The 27,135-nt window shown below is 44.7% G+C and overlaps 1 protein-coding gene across 1 annotated transcript in view; it reads left to right on the top strand.

The window, feature by feature from the left end:
• GRK3 (G protein-coupled receptor kinase 3) overlaps positions 1-22,786 on the top strand; it is a 68,012-nt gene extending 45,226 nt beyond the window's left edge. Inside the window, exons 9-21 of the mRNA XM_086761493.1 lie at positions 2,746-2,845; positions 8,481-8,559; positions 9,796-9,926; positions 10,723-10,817; positions 11,696-11,803; positions 14,521-14,587; positions 14,814-14,914; positions 16,063-16,129; positions 16,531-16,626; positions 19,142-19,304; positions 19,938-20,074; positions 21,043-21,156; positions 21,725-22,786. Coding sequence (XP_086617619.1) covers positions 2,746-2,845; positions 8,481-8,559; positions 9,796-9,926; positions 10,723-10,817; positions 11,696-11,803; positions 14,521-14,587; positions 14,814-14,914; positions 16,063-16,129; positions 16,531-16,626; positions 19,142-19,304; positions 19,938-20,074; positions 21,043-21,156; positions 21,725-21,886 — 1,420 coding nt within the window. The 3' untranslated portion in view covers positions 21,887-22,786. The remainder of the gene's footprint in view (positions 1-2,745; positions 2,846-8,480; positions 8,560-9,795; positions 9,927-10,722; positions 10,818-11,695; positions 11,804-14,520; positions 14,588-14,813; positions 14,915-16,062; positions 16,130-16,530; positions 16,627-19,141; positions 19,305-19,937; positions 20,075-21,042; positions 21,157-21,724) is intronic.
• Positions 22,787-27,135: the final 4,349 nt, after the last annotated feature.

Genomic DNA, 27,135 nt, shown 5'->3' on the forward strand with positions numbered 1-27,135 from the left:
TATACATACACACTTTATTTTAGAGGTAATTGTAAACTCTGAACTAGTAAGGAAATCCTTCCAGTCCTTGCTTACAAAATCACTGGAACGCAATGTCACGTTACTGTATAGTTCTTTGTAATTAAATTTTATCCCAGGAGGTTCTGATTTCTGGATCATCATTAAGCTTAGTTTGATATTTGATCCTGTTGTGTGCCATGCAGTGGGAGTTCAGTCTAGCAGAGCTCTTAAGCGCATCCTTCATTTAAATGGTCTTGTCAAAATTAATGGAGACTGCACATGTGTTTAAAATGAAGTATGTGCCTAAACTATTTCCTGGAGCAGAGCCTGACAGCGCAGGATGATGTTCTGGTGGAAGCTGTGGTGATTGTGTGAGGCGTTGCCTCTAATCTGCTCTTCTTGCAACAACGGGTATCACATAGCTGGTGCTGCCGTAGGGTTAGAGGGTGACCTAGGAACGTCCCCTTGGTGCTGCTCCAGCTGCAGGGTCACGCCTGGGCAGATCCTGAATACGGCATTCCGGATTTGTATAACTGGATACGTGTCTGCCATGGTGAGCATGTCTCACTGGTGGAAGTGGTGATCCTTGCTCACGTTTGGAAGAATACAGTTCCAGTGCTGAACTTCTGTGAAACAGAGCTCTTGGTGGGAACTCCAAGATCAACCTGTGTGTTTTTTTTTTTTTCTTTTTCTGGCCTCACCATTCACACACTTCTCCTAATCAGCAGATTTCGATTTCTAGGTGTAATTGTCCCATTATGTTCTGTTTTGAACATCTAGGCATTGATTTAACCAATTGTTCTCAATAGTTACTTATTTACACACCCCCTCCCCTTTCATCTTGCTCTTCTCCTAACGATTTTAGTCCAGGAACCATCCTTAAACGCTGCTCTTCTAAGTAAGCATGGCGTGTTTGAAGTGCCAGGGCTCTGCAGTTACAGCTGGCTTCTTTGGCAGTTGCATGTGCTTGGCATCCCTGACAATAATAAACTTCGAGCTATTAACAGGTGGAAGATGTCTTAATATTGCTGTCATGCTCAGTATTTTTGCAGTGACCATAAGTATTCATATTAATACTGTTACTAACAATTCTGTCTTTATTCTTGCTCTGGTACTTTTTTGTCCATGTACAGTTCATTAATTTGCCCGTGTACAAAAATAAACATTTTGTTTAGCTTGAGCCACGCTCAGGCATCCACTCTGAAGAGGTAGTCCTCAGGTTCCCAGTCATTTTCATGTCTGAGTTTTGCTCTGGCAGGAGGAGTATAAACCTTGGGACTAGAAAGGGAAGTAAAGGACAGTTTTTATCAAATACAAATAGAGTAAAGGGAAGTGCAATGTGCGAGAGCCAATCTTTTTCAAATTGGAAGCAAAACTTGAGATTAAGTTCAGTTTCTGGGTAGAGGTTTGGTTTAGTTCTTTCTTAATCCAAACCTGTTTACCCATCCTTAATCCAGATCCCGTCCACTCTAGATGGCTGCCTCTGCTGCTCTTACTGCCTGCAAGGAGCTTGGGAAGCCACCCCTCCAAGGTAACTGCCATCGGTGTTTCACTAACCCGCAAAGACACACCTGAGGCTTCTCTCACATCACCTCCTTCAAGGACAGCTAAATAGGGGCCAGAAGTACAATGCAGAACGCAGCCCGAAGCGGGAGGGATAGCAGTGACCTTTAGCACGCGGCTCGATGTAAGAGTGAGATGCTTGATGTCCATCAGCCTGAGATGGCCCCGGTCGGTCGCTTGGACCAGCGGTGTCAGAGCATAAATCAAGGGTAGCGTGTGAAATGTAACTTGTAGTCATCGCTTACAGGCTCCTCAGCGAGAGCACGCGCTGTGAATATATTCCTTGGTTTGGAAACGTGAAATTCCAGTATGTTCACGCTCACTCTTCCCCCACTCACCACACATGCATGGCAGGGAATGACGTGGCTTTTTCAGGGGTGCAGAGCCAGGGTGATACGAGGCCCCGTTTCGGTACGGAGCTGGCGCAGCGTAGGCAGTCCATTAGCATTGGTGCAGTGCTGTAACACGGTGTTTTCCTGAGCGTATTTTAAGACAAATGGCCTAAAAATCCATGGCTGCCCATGTCTAGAAATCTCTGGAGGAACACACATGTCCTTCTCAGCTGTTCTCTAATAGCAGGCTCACCTAACATCTTGCAAAAATACCCACAGACTGTTATATCCTGCTCGTGTTCGATGGTTGTTAGGGTAACAGTCTTTTTCGAGCAAATTTTTATTACTTTGTGTAATACAGATGGCAAAAGATTAAAAAAGCTTTCTTGTGTATATCTGACCTTTTTTTGAGTAGAAAGAAAACTTAAAAAAAAAAATGTATAAAACTCAGAGTGTGTTCAAGATATTACTTTCCTGGTAGAGTTGAAACTGAATTAAATGGAAGTGTAATAAAGTCTCTTGTTACTTAATTCATACTGCGAATCCTTGCTTGTAGGTAGTGAAAAATGGATGTATGGTATGTAATTCCTATGTCACTGTGGTTGTTTGGACACAGAATTCTTTGTTAAAGCACGTTACTAGGAGGCTTCTGTTGAAAATGTTTTAATTCTGTGAGAGTTTGGAGATTTTCTTGTTCAGTCGTGTAATGATGTTTTCAGTACCAGATTTCGGTCTTTGAAGAGCTCGCTTACAGGGTACTGTAAATGTGCATGGCATAACTGCTGTGAATAATATGGAGTATAGGAGAATTTTTTTTCCGGTGCTATTTCTGAACAGTTAATATTTTCAGGTATGCAATGAAATGTTTAGATAAGAAGAGAATCAAGATGAAGCAAGGAGAAACATTAGCCTTAAACGAAAGAATTATGCTGTCTCTTGTCAGTACAGGAGTAAGTATCACTGATTTGTTATCCTTTCTTTTTTTTTTTCATATAATATAAAAGCTGTTACATATAATACATATGCCATCAATTCAACTGTGTGACATGCAAAAGTTAAACCCCCCTGGAACCTTCCCTCTGATACTAGCAGAGTGTCTGAATAAGAATGGCAAAGCAAGCTTGCTTTTCAGTTTGGGTGCTTACAGAAAGGAACATCTCAGGTAAAGAGGCTTGAAGAAATTTCCATTTCTTATGAAATTCCTTCTCTCTCTCCACACCTCCCTTCTGATTTTTAAAATACTCTTTTTTCAAGTATTTGTATTTGAAACTTTTCTGAAACATTATTTTGCCCTGTAAAAAAATTGCTTTTTCTGCTATAGTTATGCAGCACTTCTGTAGAATGTAAGGTGCTGTTTCAGAGAAAACCGGATCTGTTCATCCTCCCTTTCCTGTAACTCTGATGGTAGCTTATCCAATTTTCCCATGGCTTTTTTATGTGCTTTAGCTGAGTACCTGTCAAGGTGTACAGAGTAAGTCTGCCCATGTAGCATACTGTTTAAAGCTAGAGGATCACTGATGTGCATGGAAAGCAACCCAGCTGGTGTTGGTTTCTCCAGACCGTGTCTTGTTACCTGACGAAGAGAAGTTTGGCAGTGGCCGCGGTCTGTTGTGCTTCAGAGCAGGCTTTGGATTGCCAGAGCCTTCTGAGTACGCTGGCCTCGTTAGAAACTCCTTGGAATCAGCTCATATCACCATGGTTACGTGTGGTACTGGTAAAAAGGTTAATTTTTTCCTCATGACTATTGTGTACAAATTAAATATTCAGTTTGCAGCTCAGTGTAAGCACGTCCCCTTTCCCAGCGCAGTTAAAGCGTTGGGAGGAGTTGGGTGTGATTTTGTTCTGGGCTTGTGCTACAGGTGTGCGAATAGCACGGTGTCTGCCGTGCAGGAGCGTTACTGTTTCGCCTTACGAGGTGGCAGGGAGCAAATGCTGGGCTGTGCTCACAGAGACAAGATCTGTGTCTTGCAGAGACTAGGTAAATCCTGGGTTTGGTTCTGCAGTACCCAGATGGGTCAGTAAACACCGATTTCTTCTTAAAAAATCTCACTTGTGAAGCCTTTAGCATGGTTTTGTCTTCAGGTGCACGTGCAGCATCCTGGCTGTGTTCTGTTGTCCATGGAACCCGTCAGTCTGAGCTTCAGGATGGACTTGTCTTAAACCCACGGACAGTCTGAGGCTTTGCACTTCAGTGCTTGTCGGCGCAGCTGCCGGAGAGCTGCCCGTGTTGTGGAGTGGCCCTCGTCTTCTGCAAACTTGGCTTTAAAAAATGGAGATGTGTTTTTCAGGGCTTACATATAAATACAGAATTATAATTGCTGAACAGTGCCCTTTTATTGCCAAGTGAAAACACGGTGAATCAGACAGCCCTTCTCAGGGCTGAGTACTTCTTAGCCTCGTGACAGGCACGTGAGGTCCTCTCGTGTGCGGAGCGGCAGAACGGGAAAGCTGATTGCGGTTTTGTCCCTAGAAGATTAGCTTTTGGAGTTTTCTTGCTACCCGTCAGATCATTTTCCTCTGCTGGTAGAAATATCCTGGTAAGGCAAATCCTAAACCAGAAACTGGGGAAGCTGCGCATCAAGGTGTCGCCATATGGTTGAACTGTTTCCTCCTTGCAAAGCTCCAAAGGAAGGACGAGGTGTTTCTTCGTGTGCCTTTCGTGGGAAACTCCTCCCCTGCCCCAGCCTTTCTCTGGGGAAGGACAGGCACGCGCTGAAATTAACAGTCAGGGAATTTGCCTAACAAAGAATTGCATTCGTGCTTGGCTTGAACGTGAAGATAGACAAAGCACTGGAAAGTATTTCTTTGTTCTTTTGTCTTTGAAATGAACAGCTGACATTTATCAGTTAGACTTTTCAGTCAGGTTAAGTAAGTTGCAGCTTGTCCAGAAGTGTCAGCAGTCTTAGCGGGGTGAAGTTCTGTAGTGGAAACTAGGCAAGAGATGTAGGCAAATTGGTAATTATTAAACGGTCTGATTAACTTTCATTTGGGATTCTGTTGCTTCAGTACTGAGTGTGAATTTTCATGTCTAGCAATTCAAAACCAGGATTGTTCACGAGGCTGCTAATGGTGGAGCTAGTTTTCTTAGAAGACAGCTCATAGCTAGTCATTTAGCAACAGAAAAGCCAGACAGACCGTTTGGGACTTTTGCTAAAGATTATCAGCTCATTAGAGTGTAACTTCAGATTTTCAGAAATTTGAAGGAGAGTTTGAAAAGAGAGATGTTATACAAAATGCTACCCATTCAGGTTGGGTACACCTGCTGGTGCGAAAGGTGCTGGAGCGTTTTGAATATGCAGAATTAAATCGGTTTGAAAATGGTGGAGTAAGATAATTCATTTCACTGCTGAATATAAATTGTTAGGTTTGAATGGCGCGAACCTTCCCCGTGACAGGATTTATGTGCTGCCCGGGAAAAAATGGAAGTGGTAAGTTCATCGTAGCACAATTAGTCATTTAACTGGGAACCCAGATGTCTCTGCAAAATACATAACAGCAGCTGTGCAGATTACACATACGTTTGTGTCATCATTTCTGTTAATCCACCTAAAATGCTGGCATTCACAACTGCTTCTTGAAGAGGGAGCTCCAAAGCTGAGGACGTTGTGGCCAGCCTAGCTTTTCACAGCAACGTTTCGATCAGCACAGCTCAGCGGTACGACAGACACCTCTGCAAAGCGCGGGAACCGCTTGGGTCAGCCGCGTAGTACAAAGCGCGGGCTCTGCGTCCCCCGCGCTCGCCGTCGGTGTGTTTGCGCTGTCACTGGCCGTTGGTGCACCCGTGGGCAAACGGTTGCTGAGGTTTGGGTTTCCTCTCCTGCAAGGTGCAGGCCCTGTCTTCCTCTCCCGTGGAGGTGTTCATTCTGAAATTCTCAGAAGGGAGCATAGTAGGGGAAATATTTTACTTTCTGTTAAAAGAAAAAAATATTTATTTTCTGTAATACCTAACGTTTGCCTAACGCGGTTACGCGTGCTGCACGGCCGCTCTGCGCTGCGAACGCGCTTCTCACCCACTTCTGTGCTCTAAACCCGGGGCCTCGGGCTACAGGGAAGAGTCAGAACCAGCATTTTCCTTCTAAAGCAGTTGTCAGTGTGCCAATGTCTTTAAGATATTACATTCCTGCATTTTTTAATAGTTATTCTGTTTTTTTTTTCCTTCCACATGATTTATTGCCAGAAATTTGTCTTCTGCAATTTTTTGGACTTAATCCAGGATAATTTGGATGTAAAGAACTGTTTCCAAACTATTCTTAATTCACACATTGTTGTCATACAGCTGCTTTTTGGTTTTCTTTTCAGAGCAGAAGCTTGGCTGCGACAAAGTATTACTTTCTTGGAAAATTTATGTTATTACTTTGTTTCGTTTAAAAAATACCTATAGGGGCTTTTAAAATTATTTTTATGCTGAAAAATACTCTTTTGCAGTGTTTCTTCTGTCAGGAAAATATTGCAGTACTACAATTTCTTCTCTCTGGTGCACAGTGAGAGGGCAGTGATTAAATTAGGAAGGCTTACACAAAAATGAATTATCACCACATTTGCACTTGCAGATTTCTTTTTAAAAAAATGAGATCCATAAAAATACAGGCATACTGTGTCCTGGTATAGAAACACGCTTTATTTTTCTACGTATGGTGTTTAAATTCTAACCCTAAATCCCTCTGTTGAATTAGATTGCTCTAGGTTTTAGGAAGCCTGCTTGAATTATCCTGTTGATTCAGAAAATTAAGTTAAAAATTCTACTGGAGCTTTTGTTCGGAAATTAAGCGGTAACTACAATAGTCCGCAGTTACGAGCAACACAGAATTTATAACGCGAGGTAGTATCGTTTGTCAGATGCCATGCTGCCTTGCCTTACAGCCTCCTCATTTCTAGGAGCATGTAGCAGTTGGGCATTTTCCATTTGTGTTTCTGCGGGGCGTTTCGGCCGTGTGCCTGCCCTCTGCAGAGGTGCGATTGGAATTCGTGTTTGCACAACAACAACAAAATGCAGTTAGGTGTGGACGTCACAGCAGCGTCGGCCCAGGCGGTCTGGGAGTCACTGGATTACGGTCGGGTTTATGACGCTTTATATTCCAACTTTTTGTGGTTTTGTGGAAGAATGAACCAACTGGAGCCGTCCCGGCTGGGCGGTAAGGGTGGTGCTGCCGTTCCCTCCCTTTCCTGCTCGGCAGCACCCCAAGCCCGGTCGCGCGGCCCCCGCACTGCCCAAGGCTGCCGTGTTTTGCTGCTTCTAAATCGGGAAGGAAGCGAGTTCCTGTTGGAGATTCCCAGAGCTTTCACTATCAATGCTGCCATAATTAACGCATTGTTTAAGTCACGTTAGGGCACATTTGTGCTTCCTGTGTGGTGTCCTGGCTCGTCAGCGGTTAGGCTCGTCTCGGCTCACCCTCCCGCCAGCCTCCACACTCTGGGGTCAGGCTGTTGTCTGTTGTTATGGCGGTGCGGCCCAGTCTTTTTCGAGAGCAAGGCCATTCCGTACGTTTTCATCATAGACTAACCAAACAGCCCTGATTGCACGTGGTTTTGGAGGAGGGGTCGACAAGGCAATAGCCACCTCCTGTTAATTAGCCACTGACGTGCGGTATAGGCCTAATGAAGAGAGGAGGGCCTGCCGCCTTTCTGCCACGGCGTCTGTCAGTGCGTGTGCGTTACAGAGCTACCAGCGCACTGAACGTTTGCAGTGAAGAGGTGGTTTTCCAGCTGTATTTTTTTGTGGCTGCTTGTCTTAAACACCCATGTGAATTAAGGTTGGAGTCACAAAGAAGAGGGACCGTGCTCCGTGTAACCCGCCCCTGCGCGTGGCCGCTCTGCAGCGATGTTCTCAAATCTGCGCCCCACCGGGCTGTTTTCTGGGCCTTGCTGTGTTGCTTCCCACGCGTTACGTATGCGTCGGAGTTGTGGCTTCCTGCCTGGGGTGTTGGTGTTCCTTCTGACCGTCTGTTGGGAGTGCTGCTGGAGAGCTGGCGGCGGCAGCGGGTGGCAGAACCCCTCGCTGTCAGGTTTGTGCAGCTCTGCCGGGGAATTCAGCGGTGGGGACAGGGTGCTGCCAGTGTAGCTGTGTCTGACGTATAGGTGAGGGTAACACTGTCATTCCTTTGGGATTTTGTACGTGATGTGACTCGTATTCTGGGTCGGCGTTCTGACAGCTGAATGCTCACTGTGCAATCGTAGTGCGTATCCTTTGCACTTGACAGAAACTGCTTTATTTTTTTCTGAGCTGACCTAAAGCTTGTTAGCATTAATGTGGCTTTCACTTACGTCTAGTGCAAACTCAGGTGAATATTTTTAGAATATTCCTAACTGCTGTAGTTGCAAGCCTTTAGAAGATAGTGATGCTACTTGCATTTTCTTAAGCCTTTGGCTCTTCATAGCTTTTTTAATTTCTGTATTAAAATGAGATAGCAAGATCTAAGATGTCTAAACCGTAAGTGAAACATCAGAGTGTGTAGATTAGTACACAAATTGCTTTAGAAAATTATGAATATTGGCAAATGTCATAGGAAAAATACCACATGTATTTTTAGCTTCTCTAAGAGGTGCTTTGCTTATTGCCTGACATGAACTCTGCTTCTTTCCTTCTAGGACTGTCCTTTTATAGTCTGTATGACCTACGCCTTCCACACCCCCGACAAACTCTGTTTCATTCTGGACCTGATGAATGGTAAGCAAGGCTCACGCAAATGGTGATAACATTACAGAAGTACTGGCAGAAGGACTTGCTGGGGTCATAAGGAGAATGAGGGAGAAATAACCTGAGGTGTGAAGCATCAGCCTGCAAGCAGGAAGGATAAATGGATCTAAACCAGGGGATGTATAGAGCAGACTGAAAAATCTCCGTTACCATGTAACATTAACATATTTAACTAAAGGTGTCAAAGCGCCTGCTAGGCTGGAAGCTTAAGGAAGTGATGGTCCTGTGGAGAAGTGTATGGGGAGATCAGGGACACAGCTTTCAGAATAAAAATAGAAGGGCTACTATAAAGAGCTCTGCAAAGACGATAGATTGGAGAAGCATTCCTCAAAGGAAAAAAATGATACCCAGCAGCCTTAGCATAACTTCTATGAGAACACACAGAGAGAGGAATTGGCAGAGCTAAGAGAGAGATGATACTGCAGTGCCCTTGTTGGCTGAGGATGCTCAGCCGTTGTGGGACTTCAGCTCTGGCTGTGGTCCTGCGGTAAGCACCTGAAGATGCTGGAGCACATCTGCATGTACCGTCTTGCCGAGCTGGAAATTTAATTGAGAAATAGAGCTCATATCCTGTAGGAGACTTGTTTTGGTGTTTTGCAAGTGAAGATTCTCACTAAAATCTGAACTGTAGGTCAAATTCAAGTAACTGGTTGATTATTTTAAATCTGTAGGTTGATCAGAAATAGTTTTGTAGGAATATTCGCAATTTGATGTGTTGGTGGTGAGGATTAGCTCACAGAGTGATGTTGGATTGTACCTATTCTTTGTTTAGGAAAGTGTCGAAGCATCCCCAGCAGGAATATTTGAGTATTTTGGCCCAGGTGACCCTTTGAGGTCCCTTCCCGCCTGGGCTGTACTATGTGCTAAATGGTTCAGTTCTCCAGAAACCCATGCAGAATGTGACTGCGTTTTACTGTGGAGATTCTACTGTGGCAATCCTTTGCATTAAGAGCCAGTTGCTGGATTAGTCACAGAATGCAAATGTGTATGACGTAAATGTATTTTTCAGATTGATTAAATTTATTTATTGCTTTCTCAGGTGTTTTGTCCCCATGTGTACTTGTAGAGCATAGGTCCGAGCTCTTGTGTGCTCCAGGTTGTAAGAACCCACAGATGCTATGGTGTTCCCCCCTACCTCGTGCTGTCTGCTTGTGAGGCAAGATTTTTACTGTTCTTTTGATTGCATCTCAATCCTTCTAATTTTAGGAGGAGATTTGCACTACCACCTCTCCCAGCATGGAGTGTTTTCTGAAAAAGACATGAGGTTTTATGCTACTGAAATCATCCTGGGCTTAGAACACATGCACAATCGCTTCGTTGTGTACAGAGACCTAAAGGTAACATTAAACAAGCGACTACATTCACACAGCTGGTTGGTAGGCAGCAGAAAACAATGCAGGGATAGTGAGAGGTTAAATGAGTGTTCTTACCTGATCCTTTTCCTGGGAAGAATACAGATTATTTGTCTTTGGCTGAATTTTCTACAACATCATTCTAATCTGTGCTACTGTCCAGTTTTAAGAGGCTTGGGAAATGCTTCCTTGGGGTCAAAATAAATCCTGTGCAGTGTGATTCATCTCACTCACCATCTTAATGATGCTGTTAATTTAGAGTGTATTTGTGAGAGCCCTGGAAGGGAGTTTGTGTGATGGGAGACTCCCAGGAACACAGTTGCTGGGAGGTGTTGCACTGACGACTGGGCAGTTGGGCCCTGCTCCGAGATAGGTGTCCCCGAGCCAGGAGACAACAAAAGTGGGGAAAAAGTCTGCACAGAGAGCTCAGGGTGTAAATTGCAAGCAAAGGATGGCAGAGGCACACACAGACCCTACTGTGAAAGAGCTTGAGGCCAAACAGATTTATTCTTTCGTGTGCTTTCCATCTCAGACCTTTTTTCCCCCCTTCTGTTATTCGTCAGTATTGAATCATCTCCTCTGGAGTTGCTGGTCATGCTCCCTTAGAATGTAGATTTTATCTAGAAAGTGTCTGTTATATTAACGTTAAAAAAAAAAAGGCAATTACCAATTACAGAGAGTATTGACGTTTGAGAATGAGTTAACTGTGTTCTGAGAATTTGTAGTTGTATCAACTGGAAAAACACCAAGCAGTAACCTTTCTGGGTCGATGCATTTCTAGCCTGCAAATATCCTGTTGGATGAACATGGGCATGTGAGGATATCGGACCTTGGGCTGGCTTGTGATTTCTCCAAAAAGAAGCCACATGCTAGTGTGTAAGTATTGTGTGTGGGAGCTTTGCTGCATGTACAATCATTGCTAAATAAGCCTTTTATGTGTCTTTATAATTTAACTTTTCCTAAAGGAAAAAAAACCCCACGTGCGTGGTACAGGCTTGCTTTGTAACACAGCTAAGCTGGGTGCTCTGACAAGGTTTGTGGGTCTCTCTGTCTGTTTTCCTGCGCAGTTGTAGCAGCTGATGTGTAGGCGTGGCTGGAAGATGACACATTATTTCAGGATGATTCACTGTTCAGAGAAGATAAGAACCTGACTGAGTTAAAGTACCAGATTGTTTTAATTGTCCTAAATGGATAATTAAATATTCCAAAACTGACTGAAAACCAGGATTTGTTGTGTCTTTCTCTTTCTGGATCTTTGTAGAACTGGAGGCAAATGGTGTTCCTTTCCGCCTCTTGGCGTCAGGTCGTAACTGGGATCTGCATTTCTTGGGCTGTGTGTGTATTCCGCATCTCACCTGGCACGTTTTATTCTTGGGTCCTCGTTTGCCCTGATTTAGTCTCAGGATTTATGCAAAAAGGGAAAGCTTCATCCTGTCATATCTTAAAAGATTTGCAATTCAGAAGCTTCTGGTGGTGACCAGCCGTGACTTTGGAAGGGTGTCCTGTTGTTAAACAGCCGCTAGCACACAGGTGTTGGCTGGAAGGGGACGTGTGAGACACATCGAGAGCGTGCAGCCCGGCTCTGCGCGCCCTGTTTCTGGGCTGTGGGTAAGGGCAGGTCTGTCACGCAGAAATTAATTCTTTTTTAAATTAGGCGATCTTATTGAGAAAACACTGGGTTTATTTTATTTTATTTTTTTTTCCCCATGATAATTTTGGTTGTAATCAAGATTTTATCCCTTTCTGCTTCGCAGAGGTACCCACGGGTACATGGCTCCCGAGGTGCTCCAGAAGGGAACAGCGTATGATAGCAGTGCGGACTGGTTCTCCTTAGGCTGCATGCTTTTCAAACTTCTAAGAGGGTGAGTGAAATTTCATCTCCTCTGCTTTTTTTTCAGCCTAGGCCTCGTCATTGTCCCTTGAAATACTAATAAGTAATGTGTGACATATTATCTAAAATTATATCTTACTGCCATCTCTGCAGCTTAGACCACGTCTGCACGTGAGACTAAACTGGGCTTTTTTTGCTTCCAAAACAAACAGAACGCAAGCCCTGCTTCCCTTCGGTACAGGCATGGGGAGTGAGGAGGGCAGATGCTCTATCCACTCCGGTGACTTCTTCTGACAGGCAATTTCCTTATCTCGTGGCGGTTGTTAGTATTTTAAATGATGTGATGTTATTCATTGCTAAAATACACTAGCAGCCCTGTTGAGTTATGGATTCATTTTACGCCCAAGACCTGCTGTTACGGTGGAACTCCTTGCTGCGCTGTTCCCCTTTCAGCACAATCCTTGGTCTTTCTCCTGTAGTGCTTGGGTAAGTTGTAATGTGTGGGTGCATCCATTTGCTGAATGTGGCCTGTAACCGTATTGGCGTACGAAAGTGCGTAATGATTACAGCCTTGTCAGCCGTGACCGTCTCAGTAAACTTGTGTGGCTATGTTGGATTTGTTAAGACCAAGGGATTTATCTGACCGGTCAGGAAGCACTGATTGCCAAGTGTTTGGTGAAAGTAGCATCCTAAGTGTTAATGGCAAAACAGAAAAAAATCTTATAAGCTTTTGAGTGCTGCTCTGTAAAGACTGATCATTAGTTAGATCATCCTGTGTCCTCACAAATAATTAATTGTAAGCTCTTACCTCCATCCCAGACACTGTACAAAGGATGGTAAGCATGTGACTTCTGAATTGACGTATAAAGCTGTAACAACTTAACAATAATTAACACAAAGTAGACTAACTGTAAGTGTGCAATAAAGAAGGAAATGGTGTTTAAATTGGGGAAAAAAAAAGTATTTCTCAGTCTGGACAACACCATGCAGCTGTGAGCAGTACTCTGTCTCTCTAAGCACTCGTTGAAGAACTCTGTAGGTAGAAAGACACACAAGAGTCTGGATTTGCCAGGAGAGAGGAGAGCGTCTTTTGCCGGCAGGGCCGCTGTGGCCTCCTCGTCTTTTCTGTTCCTTTTGAGTCACCTGGGCACAGAGGGTTAGGGCATCCCGCTGACTCTGGTGTGGTTCTTCCTTCACAGCACTGAAGCTGTGTGAGGAAAGAGCTAGCGCCTAGGGGCAAATGGTCCCGTTTCCCGTGGAAACCCACTGGAGAGCTCAGTCCATGGGCTGTGAATGTTCTGACAGAGATGTGCGGGGTGGTATCGGTGGTCGGCCAGAAGCCCAGGAGTTATTCATTGTAAACTATCCTGCCTCATCTATTCTGAAGCCAATTAAACAACTCAGATCCCAAAACAAGGGTTGGGCACATGGTGCCATTTATTTGTGTTTAATAAACTTAGTCTGGCATAAGATCTGCCCGTAAGTCCACAGTGAAACACTGGCTTCCCTGATCGACTCGGAGCCTCACTGTCAAAGTACAGGAGTCTGCCTGTTAGCCGTTTGCTCTTGCCTTCTTACCTATGGTGCCTAAAAACAGGAAAATGGAAGTCCTGCTTTGTCCATCGGATCCATTAATCAGAAATGTTTTTGAGAATGAAAGGAAAATAACTCCTGAGTAGCAGGTCCCCACTTAAATCAAGCTGGTGGCAAGACAGAATGCTTTGTAATAGCTAATTGATGGGTTGATAAGTAAATAACATCATAATTTTGAAAAATACCATTCCTTCAAGTTTTTGAAGGGAAGTAAGAAACAGGGACTATAACCTAAATCTAATCTAAGAAGTCTTATACTAAAATGTTTCTGCTTTCTTTCATGCTGCTGTTTAATTACTGCATGGTAAATCTGTAATTTTCTAAGGTCTTCTATAGCTAAAAGGAAACATTCAAACTCAAACCAGAATTGTAAAGCAGGAAAGGAATAGAGCTGGTAATTTACTAGATATCATCAAATATCTTCCCAGTTAGCTGTGGTATCTGTGATTATCTTCTGTTTGATCTGCTTTAAGATCTTGCTTCATTCTTCGCATGTAGATGAGCGGTAAGTTCTGTAGGTCGTACTCAGTCTCCGTGTATAGCTTAGTGTTTTTAAATATCTGTGTTGTGGTAGCTGTTCAGGGTTTTCGTGTTAGAGGAACCTGTTCTGGTTTTGGGGAGACACGGATGTAACTGGTAAGGCATTTCAGACACCGCCTTTAAGGATGGATCAGTGCATTTGAGAATAAACTAACCCTCTGCATGCCTCTGTACGGAGCAACTAGGTCAGATTGCCCTGAGTCTGATAACCTTCAGGGATGTCTGTGTGCAGTCTTTAGAGAAACTGAATGGCCACTTTTCTCTGGATTTGATTTTCATGTCTACCACGTACAATTGTAGTGGAAACAAGAAGGATAAACCTTTTTGCAAAGTGGTGTGGCTCTTTGCAGTAAGAGAAGAAAACAAAGTTGTAAGAGATCAAACGTTGCTGGTTTTGAGGTCGCTAGTAGCCACGGTATGCTGGTGTGTGAAGTCTCGTTTTTCCTCGTAAATGCTAAACGTTTTACCACTTATTTTATTGTTCTGCAGGACAGGATTGATGAGGTGGAAGAATGGGACTAAAAGGATTCTACACTCTTTCCTGGGCTGCCACAGCTGAAATAACCTGATATGTTATGGCTTGACATTTACTTGTGCATTTTCTTATTTCTACAGTCACAGTCCTTTCAGACAGCACAAAACCAAAGATAAGCATGAGATCGACCGGATGACGCTCACCGTGGTAAGGAGCCTGGTGGCAGTTGCGGTTCCATTGCTCTTGTTCAGTAAACTCTCCTTTGCTCTAAAAACCGGAGCTAGACAGCCTGCTTTCTGAGAAAGCTGTGCTTAACGTGCAAGAGTTGTTTACAAACATTATCAAAGAAAAGCTCCTCCCCTATGTGGGGAAAGCAATCACCCTACTTCTATGATTAAATGTCTCTTTTTGTACTCCTTTTTTTTTTTCGTAGAATGTGGAGCTACCAGATTCCTTTTCCCCGGAACTGAAGTCCCTTTTGGAAGGGCTCCTGCAACGGGATGTTAGCAAGAGACTTGGATGCCAAGGAAGAAGGTGAGTGTTGTCTGCCCCTTGGACCACTGCCTTTAAAAATCTCCACTTCTCTGTAAATGAATTAATTTCAAGTAAAACTCTGCTTCCTGATGTCATGATTTTTAATTTTGGAAAGAACGTTTGAAAGTGCTGTTACGTGGAATTGTATTTCAGCTCCCTCTGGTGTGGACAAGTTTGTGGACCATTTCTGTCACTCAAGGCTTCCCCCGAGTTCCCTGCAGTTGTGCTTACATTGAGGGGTGTTTCTGCTTTTCATCCCTGTGGCGTTTTTATGTTTTTGCCTGAGCTGTTTTGGCATGAACTCGTATTACTTGATTCAGACATATTCATAGCTGAAATTTATTGCTGATATTGTAGCTGTAGTAATAGGAGCGTACTATGCACAAAAACCCCCACCCCCAAACCACCAGGCACAAAGCCGTGAGTGCTTGCTTCGTTGTGCCTTGCCTCTGCTTCCAGATGCACCTGGCTGTTTCAGGATTCTAAGGAAAAGAGCTGCTTTTTTTTTGTTGTTGTCGTTTATTGACTACAGAACACTGCTTGCTCCTGCCAGGCTTACCTTTCTCATAGCTGTTAACTGAAATTGTTATTAGCACCTAATTAAAAAGCAAGTGTGTGCCTTGTGTGAGACGAGGAGAGAAGCTGATGGGAGGAGTAAGGAACTGTTGAGAAGCCCTTGGCAGCGTGTGATACCTGTGAATTGAGAGTCACGCCTGAGACTGGAGCTGGCTCTGATTCCAGTGAGGCATTCAGGGGGTTTTATCATGGAGAGCTCTGTGATAATGACCTGAGATTGTTTTTCAGCCTATCAAGAGCAGTTGCTTGTTTTGCCGTAAAACATGTATAATATCAAGTGGAGTGGAAGAAGCCTGTTACTTAGTGTACGGATCTGACAACAGGCGAGCATTGCTTGTTTGAAATGATGGAATACCAGAGCAAAACAAGAGTGAGTGCTTGGCACTGTTCCCACTGTTTCCACATGAAAGTCTCCTCTCCTGTTGTTCTGTTGTTTACCTAGGAAAACTTTTTTTTTTTGCCTTTTTTTTTTCCCCTGTGTGATAGAAATGTAACCTTTGAAGGCTTTGTATTTCTCAAATATATTTGAAAAGCCCCTTCGTTTTGTAACTTCAGGTACTTTTCTTTGGCAGCGCACAAGAAGTGAAAGAGCATCCTTTCTTCAAAGGCATTGATTGGCAGCAGGTCTATTTACAAAAGGTAAAGGACTGAGATCGTAACCTTCACTTACGTGGTAAGGCAGCTAAAAGAAAATAAGCCTGAGCAGGTCATGGACAGAAAACTGCAGAGTACCAGTCTCCAGCACGTGCAGTTATTTGCACGAATATGTGGAGGATGGATGCAAACTGCTGTATATTCGTTCCTACAAGTGTTCCTCATTGTCAGTACTGAAACAGTACTTTTGTAGGGTCAAGTGGCTGCATGGTTTCTTCTGCGTAGCTGGCGCTAAGCTGTAGGGCTTTTTCCTGAATTTCAAGGGACGTACTTTTGCCCAGTCATGTGTAATTTGTGCGAAAAGTAAAAATGCCGTGTATGTCAACAGAACGGATTTAAATTATGTCCATTAATTTGTCTTTAATTATGCTGTTTTTAATTTCTAGTATCTTCCACCATTGATTCCTCCCCGGGGAGAAGTAAATGCAGCAGATGCTTTTGATATTGGGTCGTTTGATGAAGAGGACACTAAAGGCATTAAGGTATACAACTTTAAATGGGAGGTGGAGAACGGCACGGTGGCTGCTGTGCTTAACTTGTCATGTGTGCGTGCTGAACGCGCAGGGAATTGCTTTCACGTTTGGAAAGTTAATCCATGCTCTCATGAAGAGGTGGCTTGGGCTGCTTGGGTGGTTTGTTGTTGCTTGCCAAGTCTTTATGTTTTATTTTTTAGATTGACTAAAATCTACCTTAAGTTTTATATGATAAAGCAGATATTTCAAATGGTCAAACAACTTTTGGGAAATCCTCAGCTTTCCAATGGTTTGTAGTTCTAAAAACTTTAATTTGTTTCTGGTAGCTTGGATGAATTGATCTAAACCGTATTTCAATAGCATTACTTCATGGTCAGAGAGTGCATTGGAAAACTCTCATTGCCATTTGTAAAATGACAAACTGTATTAATGGTAGCAACTTTATAAGTTAAAAAAGTGATAAAAGAAGCTTTCAGGTTCTGATATTATCCAAAATGCAATGCAAACCATGTAAAAGAAAAAAAAGAAAAGTTAAAGCTGCTGGCCCATTTCCGACTTCTGTGACGGTGGTGTGACGTACCCGGCATATTCGTCTGCTCTTCTGACGCCTCCCTGGTGCTTTGAGACCTCGGGTGAATCAGGGCTTGTCGCGGGTCTGCCCCGCTCGTTATTTTTGTCCTACGTTTCTTCAATAGATCAAACTTTATTATTGTTATTACAGAAGTGAGTCAGGAGAGAAAGTAATTACTCTAAACTTTATAAGCAAAAAAACATGTTAAGCACTCGCTGTGCCTAAAAAGGAGCTTGTCTGTCAGTGTCACCTGCTGTAATTACAGAAGTTGGCACAGAAAAGATTTTACGTGTTTAAAGAGAAATGCAGAGAACCCAAGATGTTCTTTATCCCAGAAACCTCCCCATCTTCAGCGTCAGTGTTAGTCTAACAGGATTCCAGTTTCCTCCAGTTCTGGAATGCCAGAATTTGGAGGAACATTTTGCCAGGAGAAACCAGGTGGCATTTTTATTTATTTGAGGGGATCAGGTGTTCTCAGCATGGCCTGTAAATCGTATCACCAGATCGTTTCCATGTAATCTTTGTTCAGGCTGCCTGTAAGGTAAATTTATTCTTAGTCCTGAGTCAGAGAGGGATATCACGTACATTTTGCTCTGCGCTTTCACTGGGATGTCACAGTCTTTTAGGAGGGACTGAATAATTCGTGCCTCTGAGTCAGCTGCAGCCGGAGCTTCCATGAAGGTGTCAGGAGCTGTCTCTGCCCGTGAGGACGTCAGTTTGGAGAGCCTTGCTCTCCTGTGTCGGCCCTGTGGGTTATATTTATACTGCGGTGTCCTGTGACACCGAGAAGAACACGTGTTCTTTGAGATTATGAACTGGAAGGCCAGCACTGGATACCCATGGCTTTCCTCTCTCACTTGGATGCCGTAAGGAGTCCCCATATGCCACTTGCGTAGAATTGCAGAGAAGTCTTCTGCCTTCAGATCCAGCGTGTGTTTTCCTGCTGGGATACGGCTATGGGTCTCTGGAAAGGACGAGAATATTCTGGGAGTGTCTGACCTGGCTGCAGAAGGAGAATTAAGCAAGGCTTTCCTATCCTGCTCCTGCAATGCAGTGTGCTGCGCAGCGGCCGGAGTCGCAGGGTTTGCTCTGAGCAGCCGTGTGCGTGCCTGCCTTGGGTTGGGATGTGCCTGCCCGGCCCTGTGCCGCAGCGAGGGCCGCAGCAGCCCTGCCCGCTGTTTGACGGTGCAGTGGGGTTGCTGCATCCCCGATGGCGAGGGTGCCTCTTTGTTTCGCTCTTGGAAAGAAAGGTCTCGTTTCTCCACCGATTGACAGAAAGCGAAGCAACCGAGGAGTGGCTGCAGAGAGTTTGAACTCATCCCCAAATGGGAACCTGTACTAAAGTTACAGGGAAAACATTTCTGTACTGCATCGAAGTGCCTTGTGGCTAAACCCAGAACGTGGCTGTGTCCAGCAGCAAGCAGTCCTTCCTGAAGATCCAGTAATTTTAGTTTCCTTCAGTGTTATTCAAGTCAAGTACTGTAGTTAAGGATCAGGGGAGGAAAGAATCTATATAACAGGAGAAGTGAGGTCTGCAGCATGCACTGCTGAAATTTGAAGGTTAATTATTAAGAATGTAAAATTAAGCTCTGGAAGCGTGGAATGCATTGTTGTGTAAAAGATACCTTTTCATTTATTCATGGAATCTTTGTGCTGAGAAAGCTTTTATCACAATTAGACATTTTGTTAACACTAATTATGTGACAAAGTGAGGCTTTTAGAGCTATCAAACCAACCAGGATTTGGACAGGTGGCCTGTTCTCTGTGTATCAGTTAATATCTCAGCTTAAATCAGTATCTGTTCTCTCTTGTTTGCAGCTCTTTGTTCTGGTAAGGTTAGAGTTCAATATATCTTAAAATCATATTGTTGTATGGGTAACTGTTAACTATTGAGGATAATAATAGTAAAAGTTACTAAAATGTTGGGCTTTTATGTTGTTTTTCTCTTGCAAGTTGCTTGATAGTGACCAGGAATTGTACAAGAACTTCCCTCTGGTAATATCGGAGCGTTGGCAGCAAGAAGTAGCAGAAACTGTTTATGATGCAGTAAATGCAGACACAGATAAAATTGAGGCCAGAAAAAGGGCTAAAAATAAGCAACTTGGCCACGAGGAAGGTAATCTGTCCAATACACTTCTCTCCATCTTTTGCTGCTAGATAGCAATTCCTGTGTTTGAAGTTCCACACAACAGACTCTCATATTACTGTCATTCACCAGGAACTGTTAGAATTCATTTAACCAGCGTTGTGTTTCTTAAGATGTTTCTTAATGTTTTGAAATGCTGTATGATGACATGATGTTTTGGAAAATCTTTTGTGCTCTCTATAAACATCATCATGCACAGCCTTTCATCGGTTTTGTTTACGGTGTGTGCTCAGAGAAGAGTATGTGGGACTGGATTTCCTGACAAAGAAGTTGAGAAAGAAAAGAGGAGGTCCCTTCCAGCAAACTTCACTGGTTTGCACCAGGATGTTGCATCACAAACTCTGAGCTTTGGAGAGCAATATACAGTTCTTTTACTAGTTAATAACAGACTTTTTAAGAACCAAATTGTGTTCTGGGTTACGCACTGCAGCCGCATCAGCTCGTGTCATTAGGGCAGAGCTGGCCCTGCGCACCGCTGCAGGCCTGGTGTGGGCACGTTGAGCCACGCTGCGCTCAGGACCGTGTCCTTTCTCAGCGTAGCACATCTGCAGAATGCTTTTACCACTGCCTTGTTTTGCGTCCTGATGTTTCCTCTGGCTGTAGATTACGCCCTGGGGAAGGACTGCATTATGCACGGATACATGCTGAAGCTGGGGAACCCCTTCCTGACTCAGTGGCAGCGTCGTTACTTTTACCTCTTCCCGAACCGGCTTGAATGGCGAGGAGAAGGCGAGTCCCGGGTAAGTGAGGGCACTGGGGGAGCAGCAGCTCCCGAGGGCGTGGGGGACAGGTGATGCTGAGGCGAGTCTGGGCGCTCGTGCTCAGACATAGCTCCCGCGGAAGCAGAGCTCTGCCTGAGTGAACGGCCGGTGGATTTGAGTAACTTATCTTGAGTATCGCTTTAGTTCATGGGTACCTACACTGCACTGAGGAAACACAAAGTTGACTTGAGAAACCTGTTTACTTTGTTTTGTTATGTTTTTAAAAGAATTTGGTAGTTCATGGTGTTGTTTTTCGTTTAGGACCTCTGGACTATTTATACAAAAAAACATAAACTGGTAAGGTGATAAACGCTATAGCATTTTAGTTCAACGAAAATGCTATCGGGACTTTAGTTTAGCCCAGCTGTGGTCATGTGCTAGGCAGATCATTTGTGTATTTACTTAAGTAAGATTTGGGAATTTCAAAACATTATTATCCACTTACGGTCTATAGGGAGAGCTTTTCTGCAAACTGTTGTGTATGGTTGCTTCTTTGTAAGTCTATAGTGCTTACATATTCCCTGCCAACTCCTTGAAATAGTAAGATTGCCTTTTATTTATTTAATTTTTTTTTGGTAACAGCAGTAATACTTGGAAAATACATAAAGTTATATGCAACTCTCTTGAGGGAAAATACTGACTGTTTTGCTTGTAGACACACCTATTTGTAGATTTTTATTTCGTGCTGTCATTACTGGCTTGCTTAGCTTATGTTTTGTTGTCTCTGTTGAAGCAACCAAGTCCCCTGCCAGATCTCTCTCTTACCTTATCATCTATCTTTAGTTCATGACCCAGTCTTCAGAAATAAAGAAATGTTTGCGTAATGAGTGTTGACGTTCATAACTTGATTTACTTGGGTAGTCCAGAAGAATTAGATAGTGGCTGTATTTGATGGGCAACAGATTTTTTTGAATCATCTCTCTGCTTTATTTCTGCAAATGCTACAGCAAAACCTGCTGACAATGGAGCAAATAGTATCTGTTGAAGAAACACAAATTAAAGATAAGAAATGCATCTTACTGAGAATTAAAGGAGGAAAACAGTTTGTCCTACAGTGTGAGGTGAGACGCTTGCTTTTCAGTAACTGTTTAATCGGATGGTTTGACAGATGGTGAAATGATTGAAAAGTTTTTCAGGTGCTCGTGTTATCTCTTGACTAACTGTACTTTATGAGGCAGAGCAGAACCTAGGCAAAACTGGGAAGTTTTTATCCCACTTAGATTTTGAAAGCAGGAAACCTGCAGCTATGCCGGTTTCTGTCATGGATTTCAGTGGTGTTTGGGCCGAAATGAGTTCGGTTTAATCAATAGCTAACAACTTCAAAGCTGCCCGACACAAGTGGGCTTCCAGGGCCTGGCTGGCACGTGTCGCGCTGCCGTTGGTTGATGGCAGCGAACGTGTTTGCGAGGGAGGATGTACGCAAGTGCTCCAGACATCTTCACTGGCTGTAGCTGCTGCCGCCTTGGGCTTCGGTGAGGTAGCAGAGGAGCAAAGGGCTGCACATTTTCCATGTCCATGTTACTCATGCCTTCAGAGAGTTAAAATAAATTGCTTAAAGTGCTCTCTAAGAGAGAAGGCGCTATTGGCAGTTTGCTATGAAGTGCCAAACTACTTCTGTATCTCTTTCAGAGCGACCCAGAATTTGTTCAGTGGAAAAAAGAGCTGACAGAAGCTTTCACTGAGGCACAGAGGTTGCTGCGTCGGGCTCCCAAGTTTCTCAATAAATCTCGCTCAACAGTCGTAGAGCTTTCAAAACCACCGCTCAGCCACAGGAATAGCAATGGGCTGTAGGAGAAACAGAACAAAGCTCACGTAGGGAAAGCTACTTCGTGAACACGTTGAGTTTCACAGATCATTATGAATTACTTTGTGCAATCCTGGCCGTGGGATATGCTTGGAAGAGGAGGAATTAGATGTTTACAGCGTGGGATAATGTCAGAACTCTGTCTCTGGAGGTTGTGAAGACTGGAACACTGGCAAGTGAATTCGTGCTCCTAGCAGCGGTGGAAATCGCCAAGCGTAGAGGCTGCATGTTGCTCCCACGCGTTCCCGCACCCCGGCGGGGTCCGTTACTCTCGAACTACTGATGGAAGGAGGACGCTGTTTTCCCTGCAGTACCCTCGTTTGGTGCGCGCCAAGCCTGGAGACTGGAACGGTTACTGCTGGCTGGGATCGCACCTGCGTGTGTGATACCGACAAAACCCCCGACTGCGGAGGAGCTGCAGCCTTGCCATGTTGGATAACCTGTACTCTGTCGTGTTGCCGTCTTCTTTCCCACCGTTACTGCTGACTCCGTAATAACCTTTCTCCATACTGCTGATGGTCAACAGCGTGACTCTTATGCACTTCGAAGTACTGAATTCTAACTGTCCTGTGGTTTAAATGTTACTGCTACTTCATGGAAACATTGAACTCAGATTGTTCACTTGGTTTGTTGTACTCACTAATAGTAGCTACCACCGTTTCGCTTCTTCTACGTATATGCAGTACTATAACTGACACAATAGAGTAATAATTGGTGAAGAGGAGTTTGTGGTGGCTTCATCTAGTGCTCTGTTGTATAAATTGACTATTTTAGCACAGTTTTTAAAGAGCAGATTCCTTTTGACAAGTTTACAGTGAACATAAAGACCGTTCTTTTCCATTTCAGGTCAACTGCACTTTTTAAAAATTAAAAAGAAATGATTCCAATCCAATGCATTCTAGCGCATGTGCTGGGTCAAAGTGTCTGGGTACCTCGGTACGTATCCTGGATCGCTCCTCAGTCACGGGACTCGTGGATCCTTCTCTGTTGTACACAGAAACATTCAGCGAGTGTGTTCTCATAGCGTAGATATCCCAGACCGTCACTGTAGCTCAGCTCAGCAGGCTCGCGCGCGCATCACATGGCTCAGCTTACGAAAGGATTTCTGATTTTCTTCTCTAGAGAGTTCAAACTGTCCGCACTGAAAATGGTCTGAGAGTGCTGAGGTTGGAACTGACAGAATGAGCTGATCAAACGCCAGATTGATATTAATTCTACTTGAGACATCAGTCGTGTCACGTGGAAACTCTTGCTGAAGTCACGAAATAATCTCTTAACTGTTAGTCAGCTCTAGGCGTGTGAGGTCAGCCTTTCCCTGGTCATTGTCATGTTTTGTAAGAGAGAGGTCAGGGCTTGCTTTAAGCTTTTTTTCTGATTCATTAAACACCTTAGAGAATATTTTCTGCCCAATTATGGTGGTACAGCTCTCATGGTCCTGAGGATGATAGGAATTGTATCTCCGTAAATGGGAGCAGAAGTTGCACCGACCGCCGACTCTGCCCGCCTGCCTGGCTTGTGTGGTGAGCAGGTAACCAGAGCCGTAAGCCTATTTCCTCGTGGAAAAGTACAAATTGGCAAAAATAGGAGAATTATTTTGAAAGTGCTTGTTTATCCTGAGCACACTTGTAGTACAATTGGATGTATTTGCTTCTAGAAGCGCGAGCGGCTTCACTCTGCGTAGCATGTGCTTTCACGGCCGTGCACGCTCTGCCCTGTCACCGGTGCAGCACAAAGGGAGAAACGCGTTTTGGGAGATACCTCACGGGAGTCAGGTGATACCTTTTGATTTTTATTTTTTTTTTCCCTTCTATTTTTCGAATTACTCTGTAAAAAGAGTACCGACTTCTCCGTTGTTCTTACTAGTAAGTGATGGTCAGCTTCTCAGCACCCTCTGTAAGGAGCAGAGGCGGTGTTCACCGAGCTGTGGCACAGAATTCCCATCTTCCTGGCGCTGAGTGCTGATGCTGTTAAGCTTTTCCTACAATACCATGCAGTGCTCTTTATTTTTCTTCTTCATTTGGAAAAAACCCCTCAAGATTGTGATAACAACTGCGCTTAGTTCTCACGTAACTTGTTCATACTTTCTTAGTTCATTATCAGCTCATTCTGCTCGTTCAGTTATTTTCCACGCTGTTTGGTTTTGGTTTCAGTTGCTCTTCACGCTGAATCCTTGCTGGCGGAGGTTTGCGTTGCTGGTGCAGCGTACCGTAGCTTCCGGGCGCTGTCTGCAGTTGGGAAATTGTGCCTCGAAACCATAGATTTTGTATGAAACGGCGGCTTGGTATTGGTTGACAGGAGCGTGTGTATTTTGAAGTGGAACGGAGCAGGGATGGCCCTAGAGCATGCTCGTTAGCACGGTCCTGATTGCCTCGCTGGGTGCTCAGCAGCTGGGCTGTGCCGTGGTCAGCACCGCACACCAGTGTCACACGGGAGCGGGATGGTAAAAGATTGGTTCAGTCAACCGATTGACCGACAGTCTGTGGAAGCTTTGTATTTGTGACTCGTACACAACTGTGCGGTTAGGAGAGAAGGAGAGAGTGCTGTAGCGAAAAACTCCCGTACGCGTCGGGGAAGGTGGGTTCCCAGTAGCAAGTGGAGTTCTGTGTGGAAGGGACTGGTCTTCTGGTGTGGAGGGAGAGCTGGAATTGCGCCCTGCAAAGCAACAGGTCAGATGCTGCTCCGAGCTGATCATTCCTGGTTTAGGTACCAAATTCCCTGAAGCTTTTCCTTGGACAAAGATTCTTGATGGTGTTGTTCTCCATGGGGATCTTCAGCTGTGTGCGTGGGAAATCTGGTTGAACGCAGAGAAAGTAAGGCACGGCACTGTCTTTTATGCATTTTGACCACATTTGTAGGATATATTTTTTTTTTTTTAAAGTTCAGGGAAGCAAAGATAAAAGAAATTAAAGTTTTGGGCATCAGCAGAGCTGAGTGAATGATTACAAACAGACTTTTAAACAAATTACCTGAAAGTCCTTTAAAAAAATTCAGCCATACTGAAGATGTAAGCATGTATGGAAATAATTTCTTATATTTCAAAATAGGGAATGACATGCCAGGTGGAGCTGTATTAAACACTCCCCTGACACATCCACATGTCTCCAGTGCTGCAGGAATTCTTTTCCAACGCTCTTTGCCCACAAATGCAGTAAGGCTGGGTCCTGGAAGGCAAGCGAGCGGCGCGGTGGCAGGGAGACGCGTGGTTTCTGCGGGAGCTGGGCGCCCCGACGCTTTGAGGAGAGCTGCGGCTGGCTTCCCTGGGCTTCTCCTGCCCCGCGCCTTGCCCTCCGCCCCGAGGCGGGCTGGCGTTTCTGATACCTGGGAGCTGCTGTAAATCAGTGTCTCGCTGTGGGATCGGGGATACAGCAAATTCCAGCCAAAATCAGACTTCTGTGAGTTGGAATTGAAGTGCGGGGGAAGCAAAGCAGCAGTTGTTCCCGCTGCAAGCGGAGTGTGACCGAGGAGCTGTTTGGAGCTGGACGTGAGCGTGGCCGGCGCTGCGAGGTGTTCCCTGGGTGCCGTGTCAGCCAAGGTGTCCCGTCGCTGCGGGTAGAGATTAGGCAGTTTTTGTTATTCAGAATTATTTGATAATTATTTTGTAAATTCACAAAACCATTAAAGGAACATTTCCTGATTTTTCTAAAATCCTCCATCTCAGTGTAGGCTAGCCAGTTTTCTAAGTATAAAATCTTCTTCTTAGCTGTGCTTGGGCTGTGTCTTGTCGCTGGTCCTGCAGAGCCTGTGGCTGCACTCGAGTTCCTTCTCCGGCCGCTGCTGGGAGATACGCCTTGCTGGTGCGAGATACGCCTCGCTGGTGCGAATGCCAGAGCCGATCCGCTTGTGCTGACGTTCCTAGTATGGTACCTCCCGTTAGGCTCCAAAACCAGGTTCTGAGCGTGCTAGTAATCGTCGGGTGTGCGGGTGGGAGAGCTGGCGGGTACGCACAGCGCTGTGCTGGCGGCACACGGTGACGGCACGCGGCCCCGGGAGGTACAGCTCGGCTGGGTCGCGCTCGGAGTGTCCATTTCAACAGCCTTCCTTTAGAAACACCACGGAAGGCTTTCCTCTCCTGCTTCCGTTGAGGGCAGGGAAAAGGAAATGGGATGATGGGTTGGTTTGGGTTTGAACGTAAACGCAGGTGTGTGCGGTCCAGTCCGTAGACGGTAGGAAGCCCTGTGCAGTTGGTGCTAAACCGAACCAGTTTGTCCAAGCCGTGCTCCTGTGCAGGTGGGTGCTGGCGGTGTCCAGTGGTGCTGCTTGGGGTGGCGCTGGTTTTGTACAGCGGCCTTGCCACCGCGGCAGGACTGAGCCCCCGGCGCGTGCGGTGGTTTGTGCGTGAGCGCTCCGTGGGGTGGGAGTGAATCAGCCGTGAGCGGTGAAATCCTGAGCCCCGCGTGCTCCTCTTCCCTGGCAGCCGCCCGGTTTTAGCACCGGCTGCTTTAACAGCGTCCGGATCTGCGCGCTGCAGACCTGCGCAGCCGCGCCGCTTCGGCTGCTCGCCGCGCCGCAGAGCGCAGCGGTGCCCTTGGCTGGCTCTGCCGTGCTCGCGCTAGGGATGTGTACGGGGGAAGGACTGTTGTGAAGTGTACAGTAGAAAGTAAATAATTCTAGTTGTGTCGATTCATGTAAGGAATGAGGCAATTCCACAAATTTAAAAAAAATCTGAAGAGCATATTTTGAAAAAGCATAGTATTAATTTTAATATTGTAAAAAAAAAAAGGAAAATATCTAAAATATACAGAGAACATATGTATATCCAAACGTCTGAGGAGTTTCAAGGTAATCTACTTTTGTTTTCTGTTGATTTCTATTCCATGGTGTACATATTGTGTGGGTTGGACATTGGCTGTTTGATACTGTTGTTAAATTGTATTTTTATTTTGTGTTAAACTAATCATCACAGACCCAGCTTTATTTTGTTTATGTAAAGGTTGCTATGCTATGTAGGTATAAACCAAGAATTCTATTTTAACAAGAAAGCATTTTATATTATTTATTAAATACATGTTTCTCCAACTTCGGACATTCCACAGAGTTTCTGCTCCGTGTGTGTAGAAAGAGCAGTTCCTTTCAAGCAGGATGGGCCAGCTTTATTCTGTTTTTCGTAACAAAGTCGGAGTAGCTCCGGTCAGCCTGCCCAGCTTCCCCTCTGTGACGAGCGTAGTGGTTCCAGCGCCTCGGGCCCGTCTGAAGTGCAGTGGCTCACGGATGCAGAAACATCTGGAAGTTTCTTGCG

The sequence above is a fragment of the Chlamydotis macqueenii genome, chromosome 17 (assembly GCF_036417535.1).
Source record: "Chlamydotis macqueenii isolate bChlMac1 chromosome 17, bChlMac1.mat, whole genome shotgun sequence".
Classification (NCBI taxonomy): domain Eukaryota; kingdom Metazoa; phylum Chordata; class Aves; order Otidiformes; family Otididae; genus Chlamydotis; species Chlamydotis macqueenii.